We start from the raw sequence: 23,852 nt of genomic DNA, 5'->3' as shown, positions 1-23,852 counted from the left end.
AATTGAAATAAAATGTAGCAGATATCAGCTAGTTTAGCCGGTAAAGTTATGACTCATGAGTAGGAGTGAGCATCCTATTAACAACATATTGCCCTTGTGACTTTCTTTACAACTTCAAATTTAAAATGAAATGTTAAAAAAGTAGAAATAGTGGGGATAATGATGATATAATGATTAAAGCTAATAATCATTTCAATTTGAGCATGCATGCACAATTAGAGCATGCTAAATTTGGGCAAAAGAAGAAAAAGGACGAAAAGTTTAGGGGGTGGGGTTGGCAAAAGATTGAGATTTATCAAGAAGATCAATAGATGATGAGATGAGGGTTGGACAAGATGGTTAAGGGATGGATGCATACAAGTTTACAACCCCATCAAAGCAAGCAACCGGGTCATATGGCCCGTAGCCCAAACATAAGGCATGCACTCACTATTTGTCTATTATGCATTTCCATCACTCCTTGCCTTGCCTTGCCTTGTTGGGTGGTCCTATTCTTTTGGTGCTCTTCATTCAAATGTTTTGTCTTTGTTTTTCTTTATATTTGGTGCTTATTTCTTTTTCATACTTAATATCTTGTTGGGTTTAAAATTTTGGTGCATTTTCTCAAATCAATGCGATGATCACTTGATACAGCTGTTTAGATTCTCGAAATTGATAGGCTGCAAATTTATAATCAGTAGTAAATTGGGTTGGATGATCATCACTTAATATAACTGTTCGATTTTTAGAATTGGTTAAAGTATTCTTTATTTTTGGGTGAGAACATATTTTTTTTTGTTATCGACATTGTTTTTATTAACCAGAGAGAGTCAATAAGAAAAAAAAAATGATTACTTTGATGTACGAGTATCACTTAATCAATATTGTTATGTTGATGAGGAACCTTAGAATTCCTCCGTCGAACAGAGATCGGAGTTTGTCCTTATTTTTGTGTAAAGAGAATTATAAAGGTTACTTTAATTTAATATTGGTGAAGCTTAAAATCTGATAACGAGCAATATATTTCATGATTTTACCAATTAAAATAGTTGATATTTATGTTGGAATTTGTTGGCAAGAGAAGAGGGAATACAATCTGAATATTACAACTCATATCAAGAGATGATCCACATCAAATAAAGAATAAGCTTTAATGAGAGGACCCTTGATAAGCTAAGAACAACAACTATTGGATAAGGACATTTATATATTGATGAGTAAATGTTTCATTATTTTACATGCCTTTTTAATTTGCATATTAATTTGCACGCCATAAAATGTCGATCATCTTTAGTTATTGTTCCAATGAACTCTTACTTTCGATTCGTGGTGCATCTTGTTTTATGAAGACGACGTTAAAGTTGTGAATAAAGTCACGCACCCAAATTGTCATAAAGTTTAGAAGTTGATCTCTTATTATATACTTTTGGTCACCTTTTAAAGTTTGACATTGATAATTTTATTTAGTAATATAGCTAGTATGTTATAGCGATTTCTTTTATTTATTACTGATCCGTTTTACTTAATTCTGATTTGCAAATTTAATAACCTCTAAATTGTATCAATAGTCAATACGTATTGTTAATTTTAGTGTCATCATATAATTATGTACGACTGTACGAGTAATACTGCATATGTATAATTTATATTAATATAAAATGAGAGATTTCGATATATAACTGATTGAATCGTGTTGTGAAAACCAATCAACTCAACGAATAATAATAAGTAAGTGGAACAATTATTCAATTAAGTTTGTTAATATATATAGGATTATACATGGAATGGGAAGTGTTCAATTAGAACAAGCATGTACAAAATAGTGAAAGGTAGTAATCAGAGTGAATGAATAAGCCAAGTATTGTTGTACATACACATGTTCGTAGATTAGTGAAATAAGAAGAACATGTGATGCTCACAAAATGCAGATCATAATTCATACATGATACATACATTCCATCAATAATCTATGGCTCTGTGCATGCATTAGAACAGTAATAATCATGCATCTAATTAACAGATTTGTTGATATATGAGTTGTACGTACACGTACTAGGCCCAACCCATCTTCATTACTCATTAGCATGCATGGTACACGTTTACTGTTCATAAAATGTTGCAATTGCATTGAATACAAGTACAATTATTCACAAGAAATAGCCTTAGTTCAAATACGTGTCATATGTAAGAGTCTCACATTGCCGTAATAGAAAAGAATGATTATATTGCTGGCCGATTTTTGTAAGTGTATTAAGATAACCATTACTTATACTTGGTACTTTTGTTTAATTTGTTATTCATACTTTACATTTTGGTGATCTTAGAATTTCACAAGAAAAGAATCATAGTAGATCATCATCATGAAGAAAGTGGAATGGTCGAAAGTGACTCCAAACCATAAATAAAGACTCAAACATGGAATATTTTTCTTCTTTGGTTTCGTCAAGGAGACTTTATTTCTCAAGGCAAATGGCAAATGCTAGTACTGTAATTCTTTTCTTGTTAGAAAGAGTAAAAATGGAAAATTCTACCCAAGTAAAAAGTTCTACTTTGTATTTTCTATATTAAACGTTTTTCAACTTGTCTCTCTTAATTAAGACGTTTTATATCTAAAACGGGTTATACACTAATACTCTATTTGAATGAATGAGACAAACATTTGTTATTCCTTAGATATTACTATTCATTTGTCTTCAGATATGCAGTCATGCAAGTCGGTAATACTTTACCCGTTTTGACTATAAACAAATATTATCGTTTGTACATAATATACATTTTTTAAAAGTGGGTTAATTTGTTGACGTCACAGTCGGAATCGAGTACGATTTGCGAAATGGTGGGGGGGGGGGGGGGTGCAATGAAGTTTCAAGGAAGTGAGCCACTTGGGTTGATAGGGAATGATCAATTGCAAGAGTGACCCCTTACATTCATTGATTCATTTCGGCGCACTCATATTTTCCAGGAAGATGACCACAGGGTGCCTGCATAACAATTCATAACTCTATTACAGATCACGCGGTAAGGGACCTGTCATCGACATCGTCTTGGACACGGTAAGGGCCGGGCCCCATTATTGCCCGGGACTTAGAACAAGTAGTACTGCTCATCCCGGACTTCTAACATGTACTGATATTTATATGAGAAAACTTAAGTTGTCCGCAACCACCTTATCATATTACTCCGACTACAAACAATCTTGTAAATAAACGAGCAACACAAAGGATACAAGTAAGAAGTGGTGATTAGTATTTCCAAATCAAAAGATTAATCGTACCTTGACAACTTCACAAAAGACAGACTTTAGTTTTTTGGATGCTGCTGCAAAATTGACTAACAAGTCATTTCTAAGTTGTAATAATACTCTAAGTAGCATATACACGAAATCGCCACCATATCATTGTCAAAAAAAAAAAAAAAAAAAAAAAAATTGTCAACATAGCAACTGAATGCCTTTCATAGATTTGATTTTGTAGAAAATGACCTCCTTTCTCATTGAACAAATCAAAGGGTAAAAAAATACATAAAACCAAACTAATTTACATTAATCTACTGTGAAAATAAAACACTTGGCTTTACTCTAATTATTCCATCGAGACATCAGCTGAATCGGAATTGTTAACTGGCGTATCGTTCATTAAACTTCGTCTGTTTGACCCGTAAAAGAAGTTAATACGACCAAAGCACCGTGCCTTCATGTAGACTCGATCTAGTAACTTAGCCCAAACCCGCAAGCTTTCTTATGTACGTGCCAAAAATATACATGAATCCAACTCATATCTTGCCCAAGGCTCGGCCTGATATTTTGTAGGCTCGATTCATTGTATGTACCATATATAATACCTTTCTCAAGACATGCTAATTATGTATAGATAACGTTTCTTCAAATATCCGCCATCAAATTCTGTTACTTCCATTATTTTCGACTTATAATAGAATCCCATATTACTTGTTCCACTTCTCCTTCTTTGACTCACTTGATTTTAAGGAATTACGTACAGAGTTTGTGCATACAAGTAAATTCTACCGACTATAGATAAGGTTGCATATAATGGTGGTTTAACTCACTCGGCCCCAATGCAATACTCCTGTACAAATCACCCATTAATGTCTGTCCTTTTAACAAAGCCCCACGCCTAACTTAATATTTGAAGCCTAGATCGGCAGTTAGTGTCAACAAGTATTCAAAGTGGGTCTTTACTCCATAAATCAACCATGTGTCTATGTTCATATGGGACCCCTTCCCTTCACCTTGAGCATATTCTACCGTTGCTTCCATTTTTCATTTTATTGCAAATAATCGTGTTGAATGGTCGATACTAAAATACGAACAGACACTTCACACTCATACAAGTTTGTTTTCATAAAGAATAGTCGCTATAATTGAAACTTAAGGCGTGTTTGGATGTAATCGTAGAAGCGTTTGGTGTACGAGAGAAAATGGATCAATTCATTTTACCAAGGAAGGCAGTTAGTCGTCGCCCTTTTAACTCCTTATCCCTTGTATAAGTACATAAATATTCACTAGCATCTGGTCAAGGAATAAACATGAAGATAAAATATTTCAAAAAGTACTCTTAAACATAAATGAAGAACATCTATGATAAGTGGAAAATCAAATCAAATCAAATCATTTGCATGAGGTAAAAGCTTTGAACTCTAGAAGGTATATTATTTTAGTAGTAATTTTTGACGGTAGGACTTGGAGCTGAGATGTTCGTGGCTAAAGCTGTCAATACGCTCAAAGGAATCATTTATTTGGTAAAACAGGGGAAAATAGTTCGCTTGCACTATACGTTCAAGTTCGGTCATAACCAATAACAAATACGAAGTACTCCGGGAATATTTAAAAGTAAAGGTAAACTAAGTAAATAATGAGAGGGAAATAGTTAAAAGTAGAGGGAAAAGAATCTGAGATACATACATTCAATAAGCCAATAATGTATGATGAATTATTCTGCAAAAACAAAGAAAATGGAAAAGAATCAGAAATGCTTAAATTATTACTACATTAGATCCAACATACTACCGAAAGTGCAAGTATTGCACTCCAAACGTGTGCATTTGGATCGCATACACATTTGTTAGTGCACCAAAGCATATGTAAATCTTATGTTATCCAAATTCATAGAAAACAAAGACTAATACAGACATTTATACTCCGTATTTCTTTCAATTGGCAACATCGCTCTTGGAAAGAGCATGCCGTATGCCATGTTACGAGATAACGTCCAGTATTCGGCTAAAAAAACACAAGTTCAACATCATGTATGATGTATGCCAAGCAATACGACTTTCTTAATCTAAAGATCAGAAGAAAGACGATAAAGTTTAAGCGATCAAGAAGATATAAAACGAAAAGCAAAAAGAAAGGCGCATGCTCGGGTAAAAGATGAGTAAATATGTAGATTCGTGTTATGAGTGAGTGACCCACCTTCACTTGAAACAGAGATGGTCTAAGAAGAGTAAAACCAGAGGCACATTATGGTCAAGCATACCAAGTAAGATTAGTATTTTGTGTGAAGTGGCCCAGTAAGATATGCTTACATAAATGCTCCACGTGTCCTTGTTTGATTTAAGATTAAAATAAGAGTTCAAAATATATTTTTTCTTTTGCTAGGAAAAAGAATTTAACTTTAGATCCTACATATTCTTATTTGCCTATAAATAGAGGCCATTTGTTTCACAACATATCTCACAGTTGCAAAACTAACAAAACATATCTCCAAAGTAGTAAGCAGTTAAGAATCCTAACAAGAAACAACTCTATAGTTGAAAATGGCGAAAATCGAGAACTTCCCGATTGTTGATATGGAGAAGCTCAATGGCGACGAGAGGAGTGTCGTTATGGAGAAACTCAAGGATGCTTGTGAGAACTGGGGATTTTTTGAGGTAATCTTTACTAATAAAACATAAGCAATCATCTTATACTATTTAGTTATACTTGTTTTCGAGACCATCTGATAAAATTGAAACCATACGAGCTGAGTATACAAATAAAAAGAAACCATATTTAGTTCACTTAACTATACTTCGTAGAATTGACGTGTGTGTGCGTGTGTGTAATTTTGTGTTGGATATAATAAGGTGGTGAACCATACTCTATCTCATGAACTCATGGACAAAGTGGAAAGGATGACAAAAGAGCATTACAAGAAATGCATGGAGCAAAAGTTCAAGGAGATGGTAGAGAACAAGGGCTTAGAGGCTGCTCAAACTGAGATCAGTGACATTGATTGGGAGAGCACCTTTCACCTTCGCCATCGTCCTATCTCCAACATCAACGAGATTCCCGATCTCGAGGACGAGTATCGGTAAAACATCACACACACTCCTCCTATATAGAAATCCTTAAATAGTTTGTCTAAGATAACATAACTAAACTATGTTTATGGTAAAATGGCAGGAAGGTGATGAAGGAATTTGCAGCAGAGATAGAGAGGTTATCAGAGCTACTCCTAGACTTGCTCTGTGAGAACCTTGGCCTTGAGAAAGGCTATCTTAAGAAGGCCTTCTATGGGGCCAATGGGCCAACTTTTGGCACCAAGGTCAGCAACTACCCACCATGCCCCAAGCCTGACCTAATCAAAGGCCTCCGGGCCCACACCGATGCCGGTGGTATCATTCTCTTGTTCCAAGATGACAAAGTCAGTGGCCTGCAGCTCCTTAAAGATGGAGAATGGATTGATGTTCCTCCTATGAGACACTCCATTGTTGTTAACTTGGGTGACCAACTTGAGGTACCATTCTTGTGACGTAAATTTTTGTATACAACATCATCAGAGCCCTAATCCCAAAAACATTGGGGTCGGCTGACATGAATATCCTTTAGAATCGTCTATGGGTGAACGCACACCTCAAAAATGCGAAAAATAGAAGAGACGTAAATTTTTCTATATTTATTAAAAATTTATTTCCCTGACAATTTAAATGCAAAAAAAAAAAAAAAAAAAAAAGCTTGAAATCATTTGGAGTCGGACAACATGATGACCTCAGGTTATTACTAATATGGAAGTGTTGCATTTTGATGACCTCAGGTTATTACTAATGGTAAGTACAAGAGTGTGATGCACCGGGTGATAGCGCAGACAGACGGCAACAGGATGTCCATAGCATCATTCTACAATCCAGGCAGTGATGCCGTGATTTACCCAGCGCCTACATTACTGGGAAAACAAGATGACAAGTGCACAACATACCCGAAATTTGTGTTCGAGGATTACATGAATCTCTACTTAAGGGTCAAGTTCCAGGAGAAAGAGCCTAGGTTTGAGGCAATGAAGGCAATGGAAAGCACAGTGAGCATGGGTCCAATAGCTACTGTTTAAGATTACGGAGTAATGCTTGAATAAGTTATTGGTTTCCGTTATATAGGAGTAATTAAGATTTACGAGTCAAGGTTAACCTTATTCTAGATATATGTTGGTATGCTTTAGTGTGTGGGGAATTTCAAAGCTTGGCACTAAACAGAAAGTTTGATGTTCTCAAATTATGTGTTTGGTGATTAAGAGCTTTTCTAGTATGTTTCTTATGTATAAAGTGATTAAAAGTCGAGTGTTTATCGTCATTTAAATATTCACCTAATCGCTTTCCTACCTTAACAAAGCAGAGTGTTAATGCTTGTTTATGAAAAAGACATCTTAAAGTAAATTTGCTTGTACTTCTGAAATTGTACTGCAGCTTATCTACAAGTGATGAGTTGTAGGCAAAGAAAAAGGCCAAAAATAAAATAAAGGAAATGACTTAAAATATTAATTACCTTGTCTGAAATGAGCTCATTAGGATTTTCTGGTGTGTATCCTTTTTAGTTCTTCAGGAATGACCAAAAGAGAACCCATTCCTTTCAGGTTGTTACAGTTTTGGCTTTTCAGTTTTCACCTGGATGAGTACAACTGTACAGCACAAAAATAACACGAGATCACCGAATTTTACACACACAAAAAAAAAAAAAAAAAAAAAAAAAAAAAAAAAAAAAAAAAGAGATAATAATTTGGTTATTACCTTAGTGAAAAGGGAAAAAAAAAACGCCTTAATGGCAGCAACCTTGTTTTCGTGTAAAGAGGTCTACAAAGATTTTTAATGATGCTGACGGGTTTTAAATCCAGCGTACCAAAAAAAAATCCAGGACATGACACAAAGGGAGCCACTAGGGGAGTCATGATGCATGCGGGGTTTTGAGCCCCGGTCATGAATATGACATACAATATCTCACATTACTTTCACTGGTTCAGAAATAAAACCAATCATGTCTGACTGTTCTTTTGGAACTTACTATTAGATTATTAGGTACAAGTTGTTTGGTCCTTACAAGCAACAAAATCATGCATTACTATATACAATATCAAGGTAAGAATGTGACTGGGGAAGAAATTTCTGGCCCGAATTATTTCTTTCAACATCAAGACGGCTCAAAGAAAACCGATTCTTGTTTAAGACCGTCTTCACACCCGATTAAAATAGAGGTGGAAATAAAAGGAGGTTGCAACTTGCGAGAGGTCTTAAGTTAAGACGGTTTTGAGCAAGAACAACCAAAGAAAAAGGGGATAGGATAGAAACAGAAAATAAAGTAAGCAATAAATATTTTGTTCTACTGTCAGAAAAACAAACAGCTGTAGATCTACTTCATTTAAGAATTCACCAACATCAGGCAAGAGAGATGGGAACATGGCATTACATTTGGTAATTAAAGCAGAAATTATATCATGCACAATATTTACCTGAAGTAGAAACATCAGAGTTATAGAAAAATCTCAACTTGCACAGATTCACACGTGAAAAATGATCATCTTCAGTCAGATAAGATCAAATCTGTACTACCCACCTGTTGTCAGATCAGCCATATCTGCAGTTGTCATGTAATCTTGACTGCTTTTACTCGAGAGTCAAGACTCGGGTATTTTATTAGGACACTCGTATTTTGGCTTAAAATAAAGTGTCTCAAGTGTAATTTATCTTTATCCGCATCAACAATCAGAAGTTTAGAATAATAAATCAAGCACTAATGTCATGCAATTTATGAATGAATAACAAAGTAACATCCCTCAATCCCTGCCATGAGTCCCACAGTGATCGGTCTGCACCCGACCATGGGACTCCCAAGTCCCACCAGATTAGCTATGGATTTCCAGAATGAAATCATGATTCATGATTCATGAGAATCCACCATAAAGATCAGTTCTTTGCAGGGTCATCACGACTAAACCAACATTGGTCACAAAATTAATTAAAAAAAATATATATTTTAAAGGAGGCCAAGTCAAATCCATATTACTTTACTACCATGGAAAGCAAGAATCATATGCTATACGGAGTATTAATTTTTTTCAAGTTACGAAAGACTTGTTCATCTACCTCAGACAATCATACCCCAGGTCATTCTCAACAAACAGCAAGCATATTATCAAGAGTGGCTAACAGAAAATTATACGGTGTAGTAATCGAAGTTTTATAATTTTCATCACTTTCTTTGGATACTGCATAGTGCATACTCAAATTCTTTCATACAAGCAAAAAGTAAAGTTTGAAAAGAATGTTAAAGAGTAAAGTAGCTTGGATAAAATTTACCTTAATCCTGTCGTAAAAGACATTTGCAACCGAGTCGAAGTAATATACTTTGCAGAGTGCCAAGAATACACCTAGCAGCCCTAAAGATCAATTAACAAATAACATTTGTTGACAAACAGTATAATTGCAAGGTTATTTTTCTTGCACAATCGTTTCTCGATTTACAATGTCGATTGAGGTTTATTTAATTGTTTATGAGTCTGTGGAGGTCCCTTTCCAGATCTTGATGAAAACACAACCGCTAAACCAGTACATGAGCAATCCAAATCGCCTGTCAAATCCATGGTTTCACAAATGGAGAAGCAAGGTTTGCACTTCCAATTTCATGCACATCACAATCACTCAAACAAAGACAAATTCATCTTATGGTGAACTAATTTAATGATCACTGAATTAACAAATTGTTCTGCAACAAGATTCACGAGCTTTTCACTCTCGCTCCTATTGTAGAGCAAGTTTATCAGGTGATTATTAAATTTTGCAAAAAAAAACGAAGACGACAAATCCAAGGCACCATTGGCAAATTAGCCATCAAACCAAAGGGAGTTAGATAGATGTTTTCACACAATGCAGGAGCAAAGAAATTCGCATTCAAGTATTAATTAGCTTCAGCAAACCACGCTAATGAGAAATAGGAAAAAAAATCAAAAGGAAGAAAAAAACGCTACATCTAAAGTAGCATTTAAATCAAATCCGTGGCTTGACAAACCAAAAATCTTGCCCACAACAGGACCAAAGGGTTATTGGTACACCAAGTTTCAGCACTCTGTAGGGATTAAATTTTACCATTGCGCTCGTTTGCTTCACAAGACACCCACACCATAATCTCAAAATACTAGTGATGGAACCATTAAATGCTCAGAAAATCCTGCAAGTTCATATACTTTATGGATTCACCCTGAAAACCATTTTCATTTTCAGTAGATGCTAATTGAGCTACTTTTTCTTTCCCTCTCCTCCTGAAACATCAGCATTTGAGGAATGGTTGCTTGTAACAGTAGAGATATCAGCTTCTGAAGCTCCTGCTAATTTAAACCGCTCAACAGCATCATCGAGGTTTTTTCTCCATACATCAACTCCCAATCTAAACTCGATTTGAGAGCGCTCAAACAGCATATTACCCCAGAAAAGATGTATCTGGGATCTCATTACAGCAGCTTGTTCAGCCAGTTCCTCTGGAGTAGGCTCAATGGGGGGCCCACCTGAGGCTTCACCGTCATTTCCTGGTTTCTTTCTTCTCTTTAGAAACTCCTCCATCTTATTTGAGGTTGGATCCTTCATCTCATTTGCTCTCTGCTCCTCCAATTTCTCCCACATTTCAGTAGCAGCCTTCATCTTCTCCTCCGCACTGTCAAAGAGATTAAATGTTTCCGAGGCATCCCAGCTCGAGAGGTCCTCCTTTTTTGCCAGGACATAGGACCAATGAAGCTTTGCCATCTCAAACTGTTGTTGACCCAATGCCAGCAATCCCTCGTAGAAGTCAGGCTTAATTGAAAGAGCTTGTTCATACTTCTCCCTTGCCAAAGAATACTTCTCATTAACCCAATGATAAGCTGTTCTAAGTTGTGCATCCTTCACCTCCTGAGGGGCATTCTCATCTACTGGGATCCGTTTTCTAGCTGCACACATGTGGACATTTCCCCAGTTGAAGAAGGCTAATGCAGCCACTTCCTGAAACTTGGTTGCAGCCTTGTCAAAGAGTGGTTGTGCCTCTTCACTTGTCACCGTCTCTTCAAGAGCTTCAGAGCAGAGCTCCATTCCAATCTCATGCAAGTCAATGTGAGCCTCTGGGTCAATGCCAACATTGTTTCGAAAAAGCTGAGCAAACTCAAATAACCAATCATCAATCTCCACCTCCTTGCTCCCGGCTTCTTCTGAAGGGTCAGGATCTCGTTTAGGCATTTCCTCCACAACATTATCGTTAGTCTTTTTGGGTTCAGTGTCAATGGAATCCACACCAGATTCACCCAAAGAAGAATGAGAACCACTATTGTGTATCTTAGCCTCCTCGTTCTCAATAGGTATCTCCTCTTCTTCTACAATAGGTGGTTCCTGATCAGGATCCACCTCCACAATATGCAACCTTAACATCCCAACAGAATTGACCTTATCACTTTCTGGGTCTTTTGGCAACTGGCTATCCACACAAGCTTCAGCTAACTTAAGCTCAGGGGTACAAGTTATTGTCACCAGATCACCATCATTATCCTTGTACTTGATTAAGATAGATTTGGATGATGGAAATTTTTTGCTAACTATCTCCCTCAGATTTTTAAAGTTGCAATTAATCGGCATTTGAGCTAGTCTTATGTCATGATCATAGACAAGCTTCAACTGCCTCCATTGAATTGTCACTTCGGTAGATGGTCCACGAGCAGAAACAAGAGACTTCTCCTTCGATGATTTATCTTGTACCTTGGAAGAACCGGACGCTGGTTTCAAAACAACGTTTGGCAAATGAGTTTTGTCAGGAGGTCCATTTTCAGTCACAGCATTCGGTTGTTGCTTTTCACTCTTGATATTCACAGAACCACTGATCCCACCTACAGAACTCACACCTTTCTTAGACACAGGCCTGGCTGGCAAACTCGGTCCATGACCAGCTACCGGGGCACCTCGAACAGCAGAGGCCCCAAGAGCGGCAGGAGACGGGCGGCTCTGAGGATCCAGTTGGACCTCTTGACGAGCTGTCTGAAGCCGACGAGCAATCTCTAAAGCATCCCCATGATTAGGATCAGAACTCAAAAGATCCTGTACATCAGCCATTGCCATATCATACCGCCCTTGAGCCTCATAAGCTCGAGCCCTACGAAGAAGGGCTCGAACAAATCGAGGATCAACCTGAAGAGCCATATTACACTCCAAAATGACAGTATCATAATCAATTGGTTTCATTTGCATCAAACAAGCTGCCCTATTGCTGTGAAACACAGCTCTATCAGGGTGCGTTTTCGGGACGAGCTTAATACCATCATTATATTTTTCAAGTGCACCCACAAAATCTCTATCCTGAAATCTCTTGTTCCCTTCATCTTTAAATTCATTTGCTCTTTTCAGAAACACTTCTGATGCCAAATTAGCATCACCATTGTTAGGGTTAGGATTATTATTTGCACCTTGATTTCCTCCTTTCTTTTTCTTTGCCCCAGATTTCCCCATATCCAATTACAATTTACCTCACCTAAAATCCTAAATATGATTGACCCACAAAAATAAATGATGAAATAAAGACAATTTCAATGTAAAGGTGCAATCTTTCTGAATTTTAGCAGTTGGGTATCTGAAAAATCTATACCCAGATGAAGAATTATACTAGGGAAAGCAAAATAAATGGATTTCACTTACAAAGTTGTGAACTTTATTGCCAAAATTGAGACTTTTTCATACAAGTAGCTGATCCTCTTCTGCGAATGTTGGGAAAATCAGATGAAAAGCTTAAAAATCGTCAATAAAAGTTAAGGAGAAAGATTTTATGGGAGAGAAAGAAACCCTAGAATGGTAGAATTGGGAATTTTATTTGGTGAAGTGGTGAGATTAAGGAGCTCAACCTTCTCTTTCTCCAGTGACGATGGTGAAACGAATCAAACCGAGAAAGGCCCTATTTCACCCGGTTTTGGACCTCGGTATAATTTGAGGTCTAACACCAAAACCGTCTAAGAAGTCATGGCTCCAACCGTCGTAATTCTTATCTTGGGTGAGTTTGGGACGTTTTTGTGTAGGATCTTTTATCTCCTAGAGCTACCATTTAGATTTTAATTGAAGAAACATTGCAAAGGTACAAGGGGACCCGGTTTTGAACAATGAGCTAAATGTCACTATCAATCTTTCTTCTTTTGTTCCAACAAAGCTCAAGAGACTTTTTGGTCAAGAAAGATGGGAGTCTTACACGGTTCCACAAGCCCCCAATCACCCATATAATCATAAATAAGAAGTTGAGCTATAAACAAGGAAGATTGGACTATTAGTTTCTTTCTTTCTTTATGTCATTTTCATTTCAAAGATTGTAAGAGTCCTTGTCGCTTAGTTTTTGTGCTCTTTTTATTTGCTCATTTTGTGGCCCTTAGATGCAACTTATAATCAAGGGTCAAGATTGTAAGTCTTGGTCTATATAAACCAAGCTAGGCACTTGAGAACTTCAAATTTGATTGAACTTTAATACAAGTGAAAACCTAGTTTTTCTCTCTACAATTCTTTGCTTAGTGCTAGAAGACCCTCATTTGCTTAGTGCTAGGGGCTGAGTAAGTTCATTGCTTAGTGCTTGAACAAACTCTTAGTCTTAAACCTTGGCTTTGTGCTTGGTTTAAGTCATATCCCATCACTCAATCCTTAGCATTTTGCAATCGTTTTTAGCACTCTTTTTCTGTCCAAATTCAAGTTTTAGTAGTTTTATTCCAGATGGTTTCACTAGTTGATGTCAACATGGCTAGATGGTGTAACCAAGTAACTCATAGTAGCTCGTTTATGTTTGATTTGGCTCAATTAAGCTCGAGATCGGCGCAAAACTTGACGGGTTAGTGAATTGTCTCAATTGAGCTCGAGATCAACTCAAAAATTTTTACGGGTCAGGCTCTATTTGACAAGGCTTTTCAGATAGTTGATTTGACAAAAAATTTATGTAGCTTATTTTTTTGTTTGGCAAATATTTTATTTAACCAAATAAAAATGAACATTGATACTTTGCAAATACTTTTTATATAATCAGTAACCTCATCAGCTCATATTTTCCAACTGTGTAATCAATTACCATTTCATGTTTCAGTTAGGCTTACAAAGAAATAGATTAAGCTTCCGCTAATAAAAACGAATTCTTTTACCTACAAATTACAATACATAATTTATCAGATATACGTATTTCATTCATATACATGAAGTTTATGAATGTTACGAGAACATAAACTCGAACTCGTTAAACCTTAAATTAATTATCTTTTCATTAAACTAACTAAAAAGGTAGCTAGTGCCTGAAAAAGTTCAATCGTTTAGAAGTTGATACAATTAATATTTTTTTTCTAGGCAAAGTTGATAGAATTAATTTGTTTACGAAAAAAGATCAAAGAGAGAGGGGTTGAAACGTAAATTCACAAGTTGGATTGGAGCACATAGCTAGGGTTTGGGAAGTAGTATCAAGGAGATGGCGGCTAACCCCAATCACTTGCCTTCCTATATATTTCCCCCCTTTTCTTCTCACATCTTCTCCACTCTCTTCTGTGCTTCTAAGTTTCCTTCATCTTCTTAATGCTCTTTTAATGTTATTACTCTCTCCGTCTCATTCATAATTGATTAAGATGGAGGGAGTATTATATAAACATCAAAGTTGTTATCATATTTGCAGTTTATTTGCTTGTTATATTATTAATGATTGATGAAAAGTGTTATAAGTTGGGAGCCTCATTGATTATGATGATGGAGGACATATATACTGATATAAGTCTTGCAAATAATCAGAAGGCAAAAGTGAAAGACGAGCTATCGTTTCAGTCGTCATGATTCTTTTATGAAATTGACGATTCGATTGTTGACTCGCCTACATTATTTATTTATTAGTCCTTCCTTTCGAGTCATTTTCATAGGTTTGTTTAAAATATTTTGGTAATGGAGGCGTAAATGATGGTTATGCAGAAATTTGAAACGAATGGGAAAGTTTGCAACTTTTCCTTGTGGAAGATTTATATATGCTGATGCGCTCTACATATTGTTAAACAATTTAGAATGAAAGAGGAAAAGTTGATTATTTTTGTACCAAAATGGTTGATTTCTGGATTGTTAGTTTGGAAGTTTAAAAATGAAAACCTTTGATTTAGATTGATATAGTGGAACAAATTATATTGTTGCTGCCTATTGTAAACAACACCAGTTAACAGAACGCCCTGCTGGTATGCAGCATTTGTATATTAGCTCAGTTAAACAGCGTTGCTCTGAATGTTGGTTCTCATTGCCGATATATAATGCGCGGGGGCATCAGAATGAGAATTAATTGAGCTTGTAAAATCATGTTATAGCATAGCATTGACAGTATCAGCATTTACACTGAGCATCACCTCTATTCTATAGCATTCAGATTTCAGACTTGCAGCTGTTTTATCATGTCCGTATATGAAAAGCAGGGGTGACTCTACTAGTTTGACACTAGGATGCGAATTAAGTCAAATTACCATCTCACATTACCACAAGACAATAATTTCAATTTAAAATTCATGTTATTTTCAGCTCATAATAGAACACGGCCTAGATGACTTTAATACATTTTACTCCTTAATTTCTAACTAAGGATTTTATTTTCCAATTAAAGAAAAAAACGTCACTAAAAAGGTTAAGATGGCGGTGTAACGAGGCGTGGCTTGTGGGGAAGGTTGTTGTGGGCAGTGATAGATCTATCAGTATTAGTATTACACAATGACGGACCCAGGATTTAAGAACAGAGGCACACTTTTTAATGAAGTTGATCGACCCAAGTAAAATATACCCTCCGTGAAATTTTGATTTGTACCTTAAAGAGAACTCTCCGAGTCAATCCTTTATTTGCCTTTCGATTAAAATACCCCTCGTAAAGAATAAAAAAAATATCTCTCATAAAAATAAAAAATGCAAATAAATTACGTAATTGCTAAGTTATTGGGATAAAGAGTGTAAAATAATTGCTAAGTTATTGGGATAAAGAGTGTAAAATTTGAAGGTCCTGCAATAAAGATTGACCCAAATTTTGATCGATGTCTAAAATAAGCTGCAATTTTTAATAGGGAAAGTACTAGTGAATGTCATCGTGTAATGAGAAAGTATTACCTATTATTAAATGAAACATACAACTTATTTGAAATTGGTAAAAACGGTATGTAAGTGGTGTTAATAATTATCTCGAAATTAGCGTTTACATAACTGAAGTCATGAGTTAACCACTTAAACTAACATATAATTAGCATTCACAACAAAAAGAATAAAACAAATTTATTTATCAATTGAATCATTAGAGAGAACTTAATATTAATATTCTATATTATAAATTGAGTAAATAAGAAAAAGAAAGGGGGGAGACTGGAAAAAAAAATTAACTAAAAAAGGAAGTTGAGAATTGACCATAAAGAAAAAGAAAGGGGAAAAAAGAAAAATTAGACTCTTAGAGCAACTCCAATTGACAACTATAATACGATGTAGCTTGATTTGTCACATTGATTTTTCAAGTTACGCTGCTTTTCAGCTACATACCGCTCCAACGGATCTTGTAGTTTGCATGGGTCCATATTCTTACTTTCATCCATTGAAATAATTTACCATTTTTTTTCAAAACCAAGCCATGTAGCTTTGTCAGATGCTTGCAAGCTATTCTTGATTTTTTCCACTCCAATGATAAGCTACATGTTTATAATTTTGCAAATATTACAAGCAAATCTCTAGATATAAACTATTGAAGATTCTCTTAGAAAGCCCAATACTATCCACTAGGCACACTTGCTTTACCTTAGTTATATCACACACATTATATACATATCTTTTCATCAATACTTTGTTTTAATAAAAAAAAAAATCTGCAATTGAGGGTACGCACCCCCAGGTCCCTCCGCTCGTATTACATACTCTAATATCGGACCTGGACCGGAACCTCTAGGTTCGTCTTTTTCGAGGTTGTACCGTACCGATTCCATTCTAAAGGGTAAATTGATTTTTTTGTTCCAGTTTGGTTCGGATTGGACCACATACCATCACCATTAATTTTTTTTGGGAACCAAAGGTCGGACCGGCTGTATCGTGTTTGAGTATACCAGACTGGTCGATCCAAGGTACTTTAGAACCCCCAGTCTTGACTACTGAGCAGACCAGACTGGTCGATCCAAGGTACGCTGACCCGACCCGTCTTTCATCCCATTGATGACCTGAAGATGACTCGACATGAACCGAACCGAACCAGACCGAACCCGTCACTGACCCAACATAATACGAACCGTAACCGACCCGAGTGCCACCTCTAACTCAAACTAGGAGGGAATAGATAGATATTGATTGATTAATTGATTGATAGATATTAATTGATTGATTGATTTTCCTTTATTATGAATAGTGTGCAAAAAAAGGAGGGAAAGAGTGGATTTGAAGCGGGTGAGTGGCACTCGGGTCGGTTACGGTTGATGACAAAAGATTCGGATGGGTTGGATACTTGGATCTCTAGACTTGTCTCTGGATCAAGGTCCGTCGGTTTCAGTACAAATATGGATTTGAATTCCGATGCTTAGACCGAGATTTATCCCGAGATCCGTTTTTAATTATTTAAACATTGCTTTTTTTTTTTTTTTTTTTTTTTATTCTTAAAATAAAAAAAGATTTGTGAGCCATTTTAACCCGGAAACTTGTTTAGCCACTAACCACCCCCTTTACTGCTTCTCTAATCTTCAATCTTCAATCTTCAATCTTCAATCTTCAATCTCCTCTCAAACCCTCAAACCTCCATATCTACCTAAAGTATATCCGACTTCCTCTCAAGTCTCAACCCAGTTTTCCTAAACTTATAACAATTAAGATGGAAACTGGAAAGTTGTATCAAAATTTCCTAAACTTGTAGATGTTTGATTTTGGTTGGGAATAATAAAGGGAACATGTTATTTATTCCTAATTACATATGGATTCGCCGATGTAACATGGAGTTTGCTGTTGTTTATTTATATATATATATCCGAGTATTTTTTGCTTATTAATTTCATCCGCTTCCTTAATTTCAATCTGTAAGTCTCCCTCTCTTTTTACTTTATTGATTAATTTGTTACACCAGAAATTTGATTTAAACCAACGAATGCAGCATCATAAACAACTAGCTTGACTTAATCATTTACATATAGATTGGTTAGCTAGTTTACCAGATGGCTTGATTTGTGTTTGTCAAATCCATATACTCCCTCCGTCCCTCCGTCCCAATCTTTTATTTAGTTAGCTACCTACCTACCTCAGTTCGTCTATTCTTCAGGATGAGTATTTTAATCAAAAGTAATCATTTTATTTATTTAGCTTAGCTGCCTAGCTACCTCAGTTTGTCTATTAATCAAAAGTGTTTGGGACAGAAGGAGTATATAAGTAATTAATTCAGCTCAGTTTGTTTATGTTTACTGGACTGCATGTTTATGTTATTTCAGACACTATACTATTAATTTTTTTGTTACGAGTCATCAGATTGATATTTTTTGTTTCATTGTTCTGATTCAGGGATAAAACATCTATGGATTCCACATTCAAAAAAATTAAGACTTTCAGATTTGGAAAATGTAATAGAGAAGATCTTTTGAGTTGTTTACCGGATGAATTGATATGTCAAATACTTTCATTACTTCCCACCAAGGATGCTGCTGCTGCCAGCCTCTCCTCCAGGAAGATGAGGAGCGCTTTTACGCGCTTGACATCCCTCGACTTTGATGATTCTCCTATTTCTTATTGTGCTGAGAATCATCCTCTTTTCATTGACCGTTTTCAGCTTTTTAAGACTTTTGTCACTAATGTACTCCAAGCATCCAAATCCCCTCATCTTAGCAGGTTTAGAATTGGGTTTGGTGGGGATTTGAACATCAGTTGGTCTCACTTTCATCACTCGTCTAGAGTTTGTGGCGCAGCTTGTTTCCCCCACGTAGAATCTACCCTCCTTAATGCATGGATTGACTTTCCGTTAAATCGTAATGGTCTTCAGGAGATTGACCTGCGTATTCATGTCAGGATACCCGGGAAGCTGCCCTCGGCCCTCTTTGCTTGTCAAACATTGGAGGTGTTGAAGCTCGACACTAATCTTGATTTTGAACTAGTTTCTAGTATGACATCCTTTTGGTTGCCTAACTTAAAAGTGCTCCAACTCTGTTCCATCCTCATACCGGAGGATGACTTTGTGTCTAGGCTAGTTTCAAGTTGTCCTTCACTTGAAGAGCTTTATATGAATTGCCGCTGGAAGTATGGGAATTCGGTAACCATATCTTCACCTTCGCTACGAAAATTGACTCTAATTCTTTATAGAGCTGATGAATACAGTGACCTTATAAGTATTGATACTCCTAATTTGCAACGTTTCAAATATGGTGACAATTTAGCTCTTCATCACTCTATCCCAAGTATGAAGGCTCTTGTTGAAGCTTCAATTCACGTTTTGGACTGTTTGGACACTCCCGACGAGTCTTTTGACAGCATGCTTAGCCTTGTTAGAGCCGTGTCTAATGTTGAACGGTTAAATTTGCGCGTCTCATGTGTGGAGGTTAGTTTATCTCTTATACTATAACCGTTTTTGTGTGTAACTTGATTACCTATAGTTATCATGTCTAATGGAGCCAATAACAACTCAGTTTCTTTGGCTTCCAACTAATCTCCATCAAGTTTGTTTTGTTTTACTTCCGAGTTATATTTGTTAGTGATTTTGTTTCTGTTACCCTTTGCATGAAGGTTTTGGACCGTGAAGAGATGAAGAATCAACTGCCTGTGTTTCATAATCTTAGACTTATGAAACTAGGTCATGGTGCAGCTTGTAAATGGGGTACAGTTTTGTTGGAATTTCTTAAGCGCTCACCTCACTTAGAAACACTCGGGTTCCCAGTGGTTAGTTTTCGAAATTACTTGGTTTATTATACATATACTAGACACCTCACTCCCCCGCCCCCCAAATCTATCCCAAAATTTGTCCCCTTTTGAAATTTAGTAAGGAAAAGTTTTAACCTGTAATATTGCCCCTTGATAATTTAACTCCTACCACCATCTTCATCTCAATGATATTGTCCCCATTCCCTTTAATTAAAGGGGTGAGATTGATATTTCATCATCTTTTCTTAAATCATTCCAAAATGGAAATGGAAGAATAAAATTGGGATGAAGTGAGTAGTAGATAGGGGATTGGCACGTTTATGACATTATGAAAATTTTGATTCTTATAAATGCTCCAACCACGGGTCAAGAGTTGAAATCTGGGATAGTTTTAAATTTAGCTCCCAAGTCATATACATGTTGTTTAACAATAATATACTAGCTTATTTCTTTGTTGTTTTTCAGGGATTTGTCTCAGGCCCTGCTTATATTCCTCTTTTTGATGGTGATGTAGATAGTTATGCTGAGTCGGAGCAACAGGTTTTTAGAACAAATCAAGAAATACCTCCTTGCTGCAAGTCTTATCTAAAAAGAATTTATATCAAAAAGTGCTGGGGCTCAGAACGGGAAGTAGAGTTGATCAGATTTCTTCTAAAAATTTCATTAGTTTTAGAGGAATTATTAATTATATGCGAGGAGGATTGGGTAGATAAGCCATCATTTGAGAGCACATTGATGAAGTTACCCAAGGCCTCAACCACCTGTTTAATTACAGTTCGCTGATCAAATCATACTTTCTGATCAGTCACCTCGCCTTATTTCTAAGTCGAAAAGGATTCATGTAATCTTTAATGTAATTATAAAATGCTAATATTATAACGTGGTTTAGCTATGTTAAGGATTTAATCATAGTATCGGGAGAGTGGGACTCGGATCTTGTCTATGATCTGTTTGGTGATGAATGGAGGTCTAAAATTCTAGCCCTCCCACTCTGTATTTCACAACCTAATGATAAAGTTTATTGGAAGCATTCGACATCTGAAGTTTATATGGGATTGCACTTGAATAAGACATGTAGAGAAAAGGATTTAGATAGAGCTAGTAGGGTATGTGTGGAAACTTCCTGGGCCTCAGACGTGGAAAGTCTTGATCTGGAGAATTATTACTAATTCTATCTCAAATGGAACGACGTCTGTGAAAAAAGGCCTCAATGTAGACCCCTACCGTCGCTTCTGCTATGGTAATGACTGCTTGGAGATGCTTGGAGACAGTAAGTAATGGTTGTCACATGGATTTGGGCTGCTTCTAGTCTTCTTGGAATACGAACCGGTAACGATAGTCATGTGGATATCGGAGATTTAACTATCAGTTGCGACGAAGTCTTCTCTTGGGAGGCCAAGACTTGATGAGTGTGGTGTACATCTACCGTTTAATGAGGTACGTGAGAAACTTAAGGACTACATCCCCATTTATCTCATCGACACGGGCCATAGATGTAATACAATTAGGGTGAAAGTGGATGCCGGTTGGATAAACTCATTAAGATCAGCAGCGGGTTGGGTGGCGTATGATTGAGCTCTCACTGTTATTCATGAAGGTGGTAAAGGGTTATGGTCTGAATCTGCTTTATAGGCGGAAGCAAAAGGTATCCGTGAAGCACTTCTTTGGGCTAGGGCTATTGGCTTTCTTCATTTAGACGTGTTTTCGACTACGTACAGATCTTATTCCATATCACAAGAGTGGAGAATGGATACCACTTGACTCAAGGAATCCTTCTAAACATCGAAGCTTGCTTTCCTTTTGGGATTGGGGTTTATGTTCTTGCTTTTTATGCTTCAAAGTTCTAAGCTGTTGTTCTAGTGCTCGTTTATGGCGTGTTGACACTTGGTTTGTCATTGGGACCCTTAGTGTATGCCTCTTTCATATGTTTTACCTTGGCCATCCATGACCATAATAGTCGTTCAAAGCGGCGAGTAAAAGATTGAATCGATTGATCGATTGGTTTAATTATGTTAATTCATTATTTCGATTTGTTTGATTACGTTGTCGTCATGATGAAATCGTTTTTTTTTAAACTTTCAAAGTTAATTGCACGTGGATGGAGGTTAATAAGAAGTTAAGTGAATCATTATGAAAGGAGCAAAAAATTGAAAGTTCATTAAATATTATCAACCCTCTGAATGGGGCTGGGTTTACCTATGATTTGATCTCGCTTAGATTACCGTTTCATTTTGAACTTAAAAACTTAAAATGTACAAATTTGTTTTTAAAACTCATCAAATTTAATAAGTGTGATTATAAAGACAAATAATAAAATCTTCCATGTTACATTCACAAAATATCAGAACACCATACACGTAACTTGAAAATAACCACTCATGACACTAATTATAAATGTTAACGTCAATCGAGATGATGACAAGGATGAATGTTGAATAAGGGAAAGATGATTGATAGAAAAATAATGTAAGACAGCTTAAAATTTCAGACGTTTATTTGGAAAAACTAAGCTAAAAAATATATATATTGTATAAAATTTTGCAAGGGTTTAAGGGTCATGGGCATGGCCATATGGGTCTCATATCTGACCCATACCCAGGTTTTTATATGTATATACCCGACCCATATTTGTATGAGTTGAAAATCAAAAGACCGGTACCTGACCCAATAAAATAAGACTCCGAGTGTCTAGGTAAGTAGGGATGTCAATGGGGCGGAGTGGGTGTGAATGAGGGGTAACCGCACCCGCATCGGCGAACTATAATGCGTACCTATACCCCCCCGCGACTCGCAACGGGTTGAACTTTTCAAACCCGTTCCCGCCCCGCTGGGACCCGTTGACCCTCCAAATTACCTATCTCCTCGCAAAACTATTTTTAAAAATATCAATCTTCAATCTAAAACATACTAGTCTCATACTCTTGTACATATTATACAAATAAGTTTCCGCAAAATGGTCTAACATTTAATTAACTAATACACAAATTTTTAAACTACGAAATAATTTCAGGATTAACGGTTTTTTTAGGGGTTTAAGTTGTTGGGTATTTGGATGGGTAAGAACTAAGAAGTAGATTGAATTTGTCTAGGTTTATGAAAACAATGGTGTAAGCTTTTTTATCTAAATTATAAATTTTATTTTGATATAGTACAAATTTGTCAGTTATGAGTAAGGCGGGTAAAAGCGGAGCGGAGACATGCGAGGCGGGGCGGGCGGGGCGGTGTGGAGTGGGTATGGGGCGAGTCTCACATGATACCCACACCCGTCCCACGACCCGCGACGAATGACAGTTTTGAAACCATCCTCGCCCCACGACCCGTGGAAATCACTACCCGCCAAAATCCGCCCCACTGACATCCCTATAGGTAAGGACCTGTTGCCATCTCTACCGTCAAGCATTCTAAAAAGCGAAACTCATTGGGAAGGACAAGACAATATAAGATGTATATAAAATTGTAAAATTTGGACAACTAAATAGTAAAACTGTTAAAACAAAAATAGATACAGTACAAGAAAATGACAAATCCCTTATATTATTATTATACTAAAAGAATAAGAGTTTTCCAAAATATTCCAGCCTAAATGAATTCGACTATAATTAGGGTTTTATTATATCATATCTGTAATTGAATTTTTAATAGTATATATCATATCTGTTATTGAGTTAAATATTTTTGTTTTCTTTAATATTTCTATCTAAAATACCGTACATTCGCGCGGAATCTATACTAATTACAGTATTATATAAAACCGTTTTACAATCACCTTAATTACCTCCTAA

General features: G+C 36.3%; 3 protein-coding genes and 1 non-coding gene across 5 annotated transcripts; 3 read left to right on the top strand and 1 right to left on the bottom strand.

Annotated features, from left to right (window-relative positions):
- Nucleotides 1-5,591: 5,591 nt before the first annotated feature.
- Nucleotides 5,592-7,555, top strand: LOC141593117 (putative 1-aminocyclopropane-1-carboxylate oxidase). Its single transcript, XM_074414076.1, has 4 exons — nucleotides 5,592-5,868; nucleotides 6,064-6,290; nucleotides 6,383-6,716; nucleotides 7,014-7,555. Exons 1-4 carry the CDS (start codon nucleotides 5,755-5,757, stop codon nucleotides 7,302-7,304), a joined length of 966 nt encoding a protein of 321 aa, XP_074270177.1. The 5' UTR covers nucleotides 5,592-5,754; the 3' UTR covers nucleotides 7,305-7,555.
- A 2,509-nt stretch (nucleotides 7,556-10,064) lies between these two features.
- Nucleotides 10,065-13,139, bottom strand: LOC141593116 (protein CLMP1-like). The gene has a single exon (XM_074414074.1). The coding sequence runs from the start codon at nucleotides 12,697-12,699 to the stop codon at nucleotides 10,477-10,479; it is 2,223 nt and encodes a 740-aa protein (XP_074270175.1). The 5' UTR covers nucleotides 12,700-13,139; the 3' UTR covers nucleotides 10,065-10,476.
- Nucleotides 13,140-14,940: 1,801 nt separating this feature from the next.
- On the top strand, nucleotides 14,941-15,070 carry LOC141593413 (small nucleolar RNA snoR111). Its single transcript, XR_012521497.1, has one exon. It is a non-coding gene; the product is annotated as a small nucleolar RNA snoR111 (small nucleolar RNA).
- Nucleotides 15,071-17,830: 2,760 nt separating this feature from the next.
- On the top strand, nucleotides 17,831-22,077 carry LOC141593115 (F-box/LRR-repeat protein At3g59210-like). Of its 2 annotated transcripts, none has more exons than XM_074414072.1 (4): nucleotides 17,831-18,248; nucleotides 18,724-19,750; nucleotides 19,936-20,088; nucleotides 20,536-22,077. In XM_074414072.1, exons 2-4 carry the CDS (start codon nucleotides 18,737-18,739, stop codon nucleotides 20,851-20,853), a joined length of 1,485 nt encoding a protein of 494 aa, XP_074270173.1. In that variant the 5' UTR covers nucleotides 17,831-18,248; nucleotides 18,724-18,736; the 3' UTR covers nucleotides 20,854-22,077. The 2 variants fall into 2 exon arrangements, with proteins under 2 accessions (XP_074270173.1, XP_074270174.1); XM_074414073.1 differs by having other exon boundaries at nucleotides 17,871-18,248; nucleotides 20,585-22,077.
- The last annotated feature ends 1,775 nt before the right edge of the window (nucleotides 22,078-23,852 follow it).

The sequence above is a fragment of the Silene latifolia genome, chromosome 7, assembly GCF_048544455.1.
Source record: "Silene latifolia isolate original U9 population chromosome 7, ASM4854445v1, whole genome shotgun sequence".
Classification (NCBI taxonomy): Eukaryota; Viridiplantae; Streptophyta; class Magnoliopsida; order Caryophyllales; family Caryophyllaceae; genus Silene; species Silene latifolia.
This window is presented reverse-complemented; position numbering and strand designations above follow the sequence as displayed.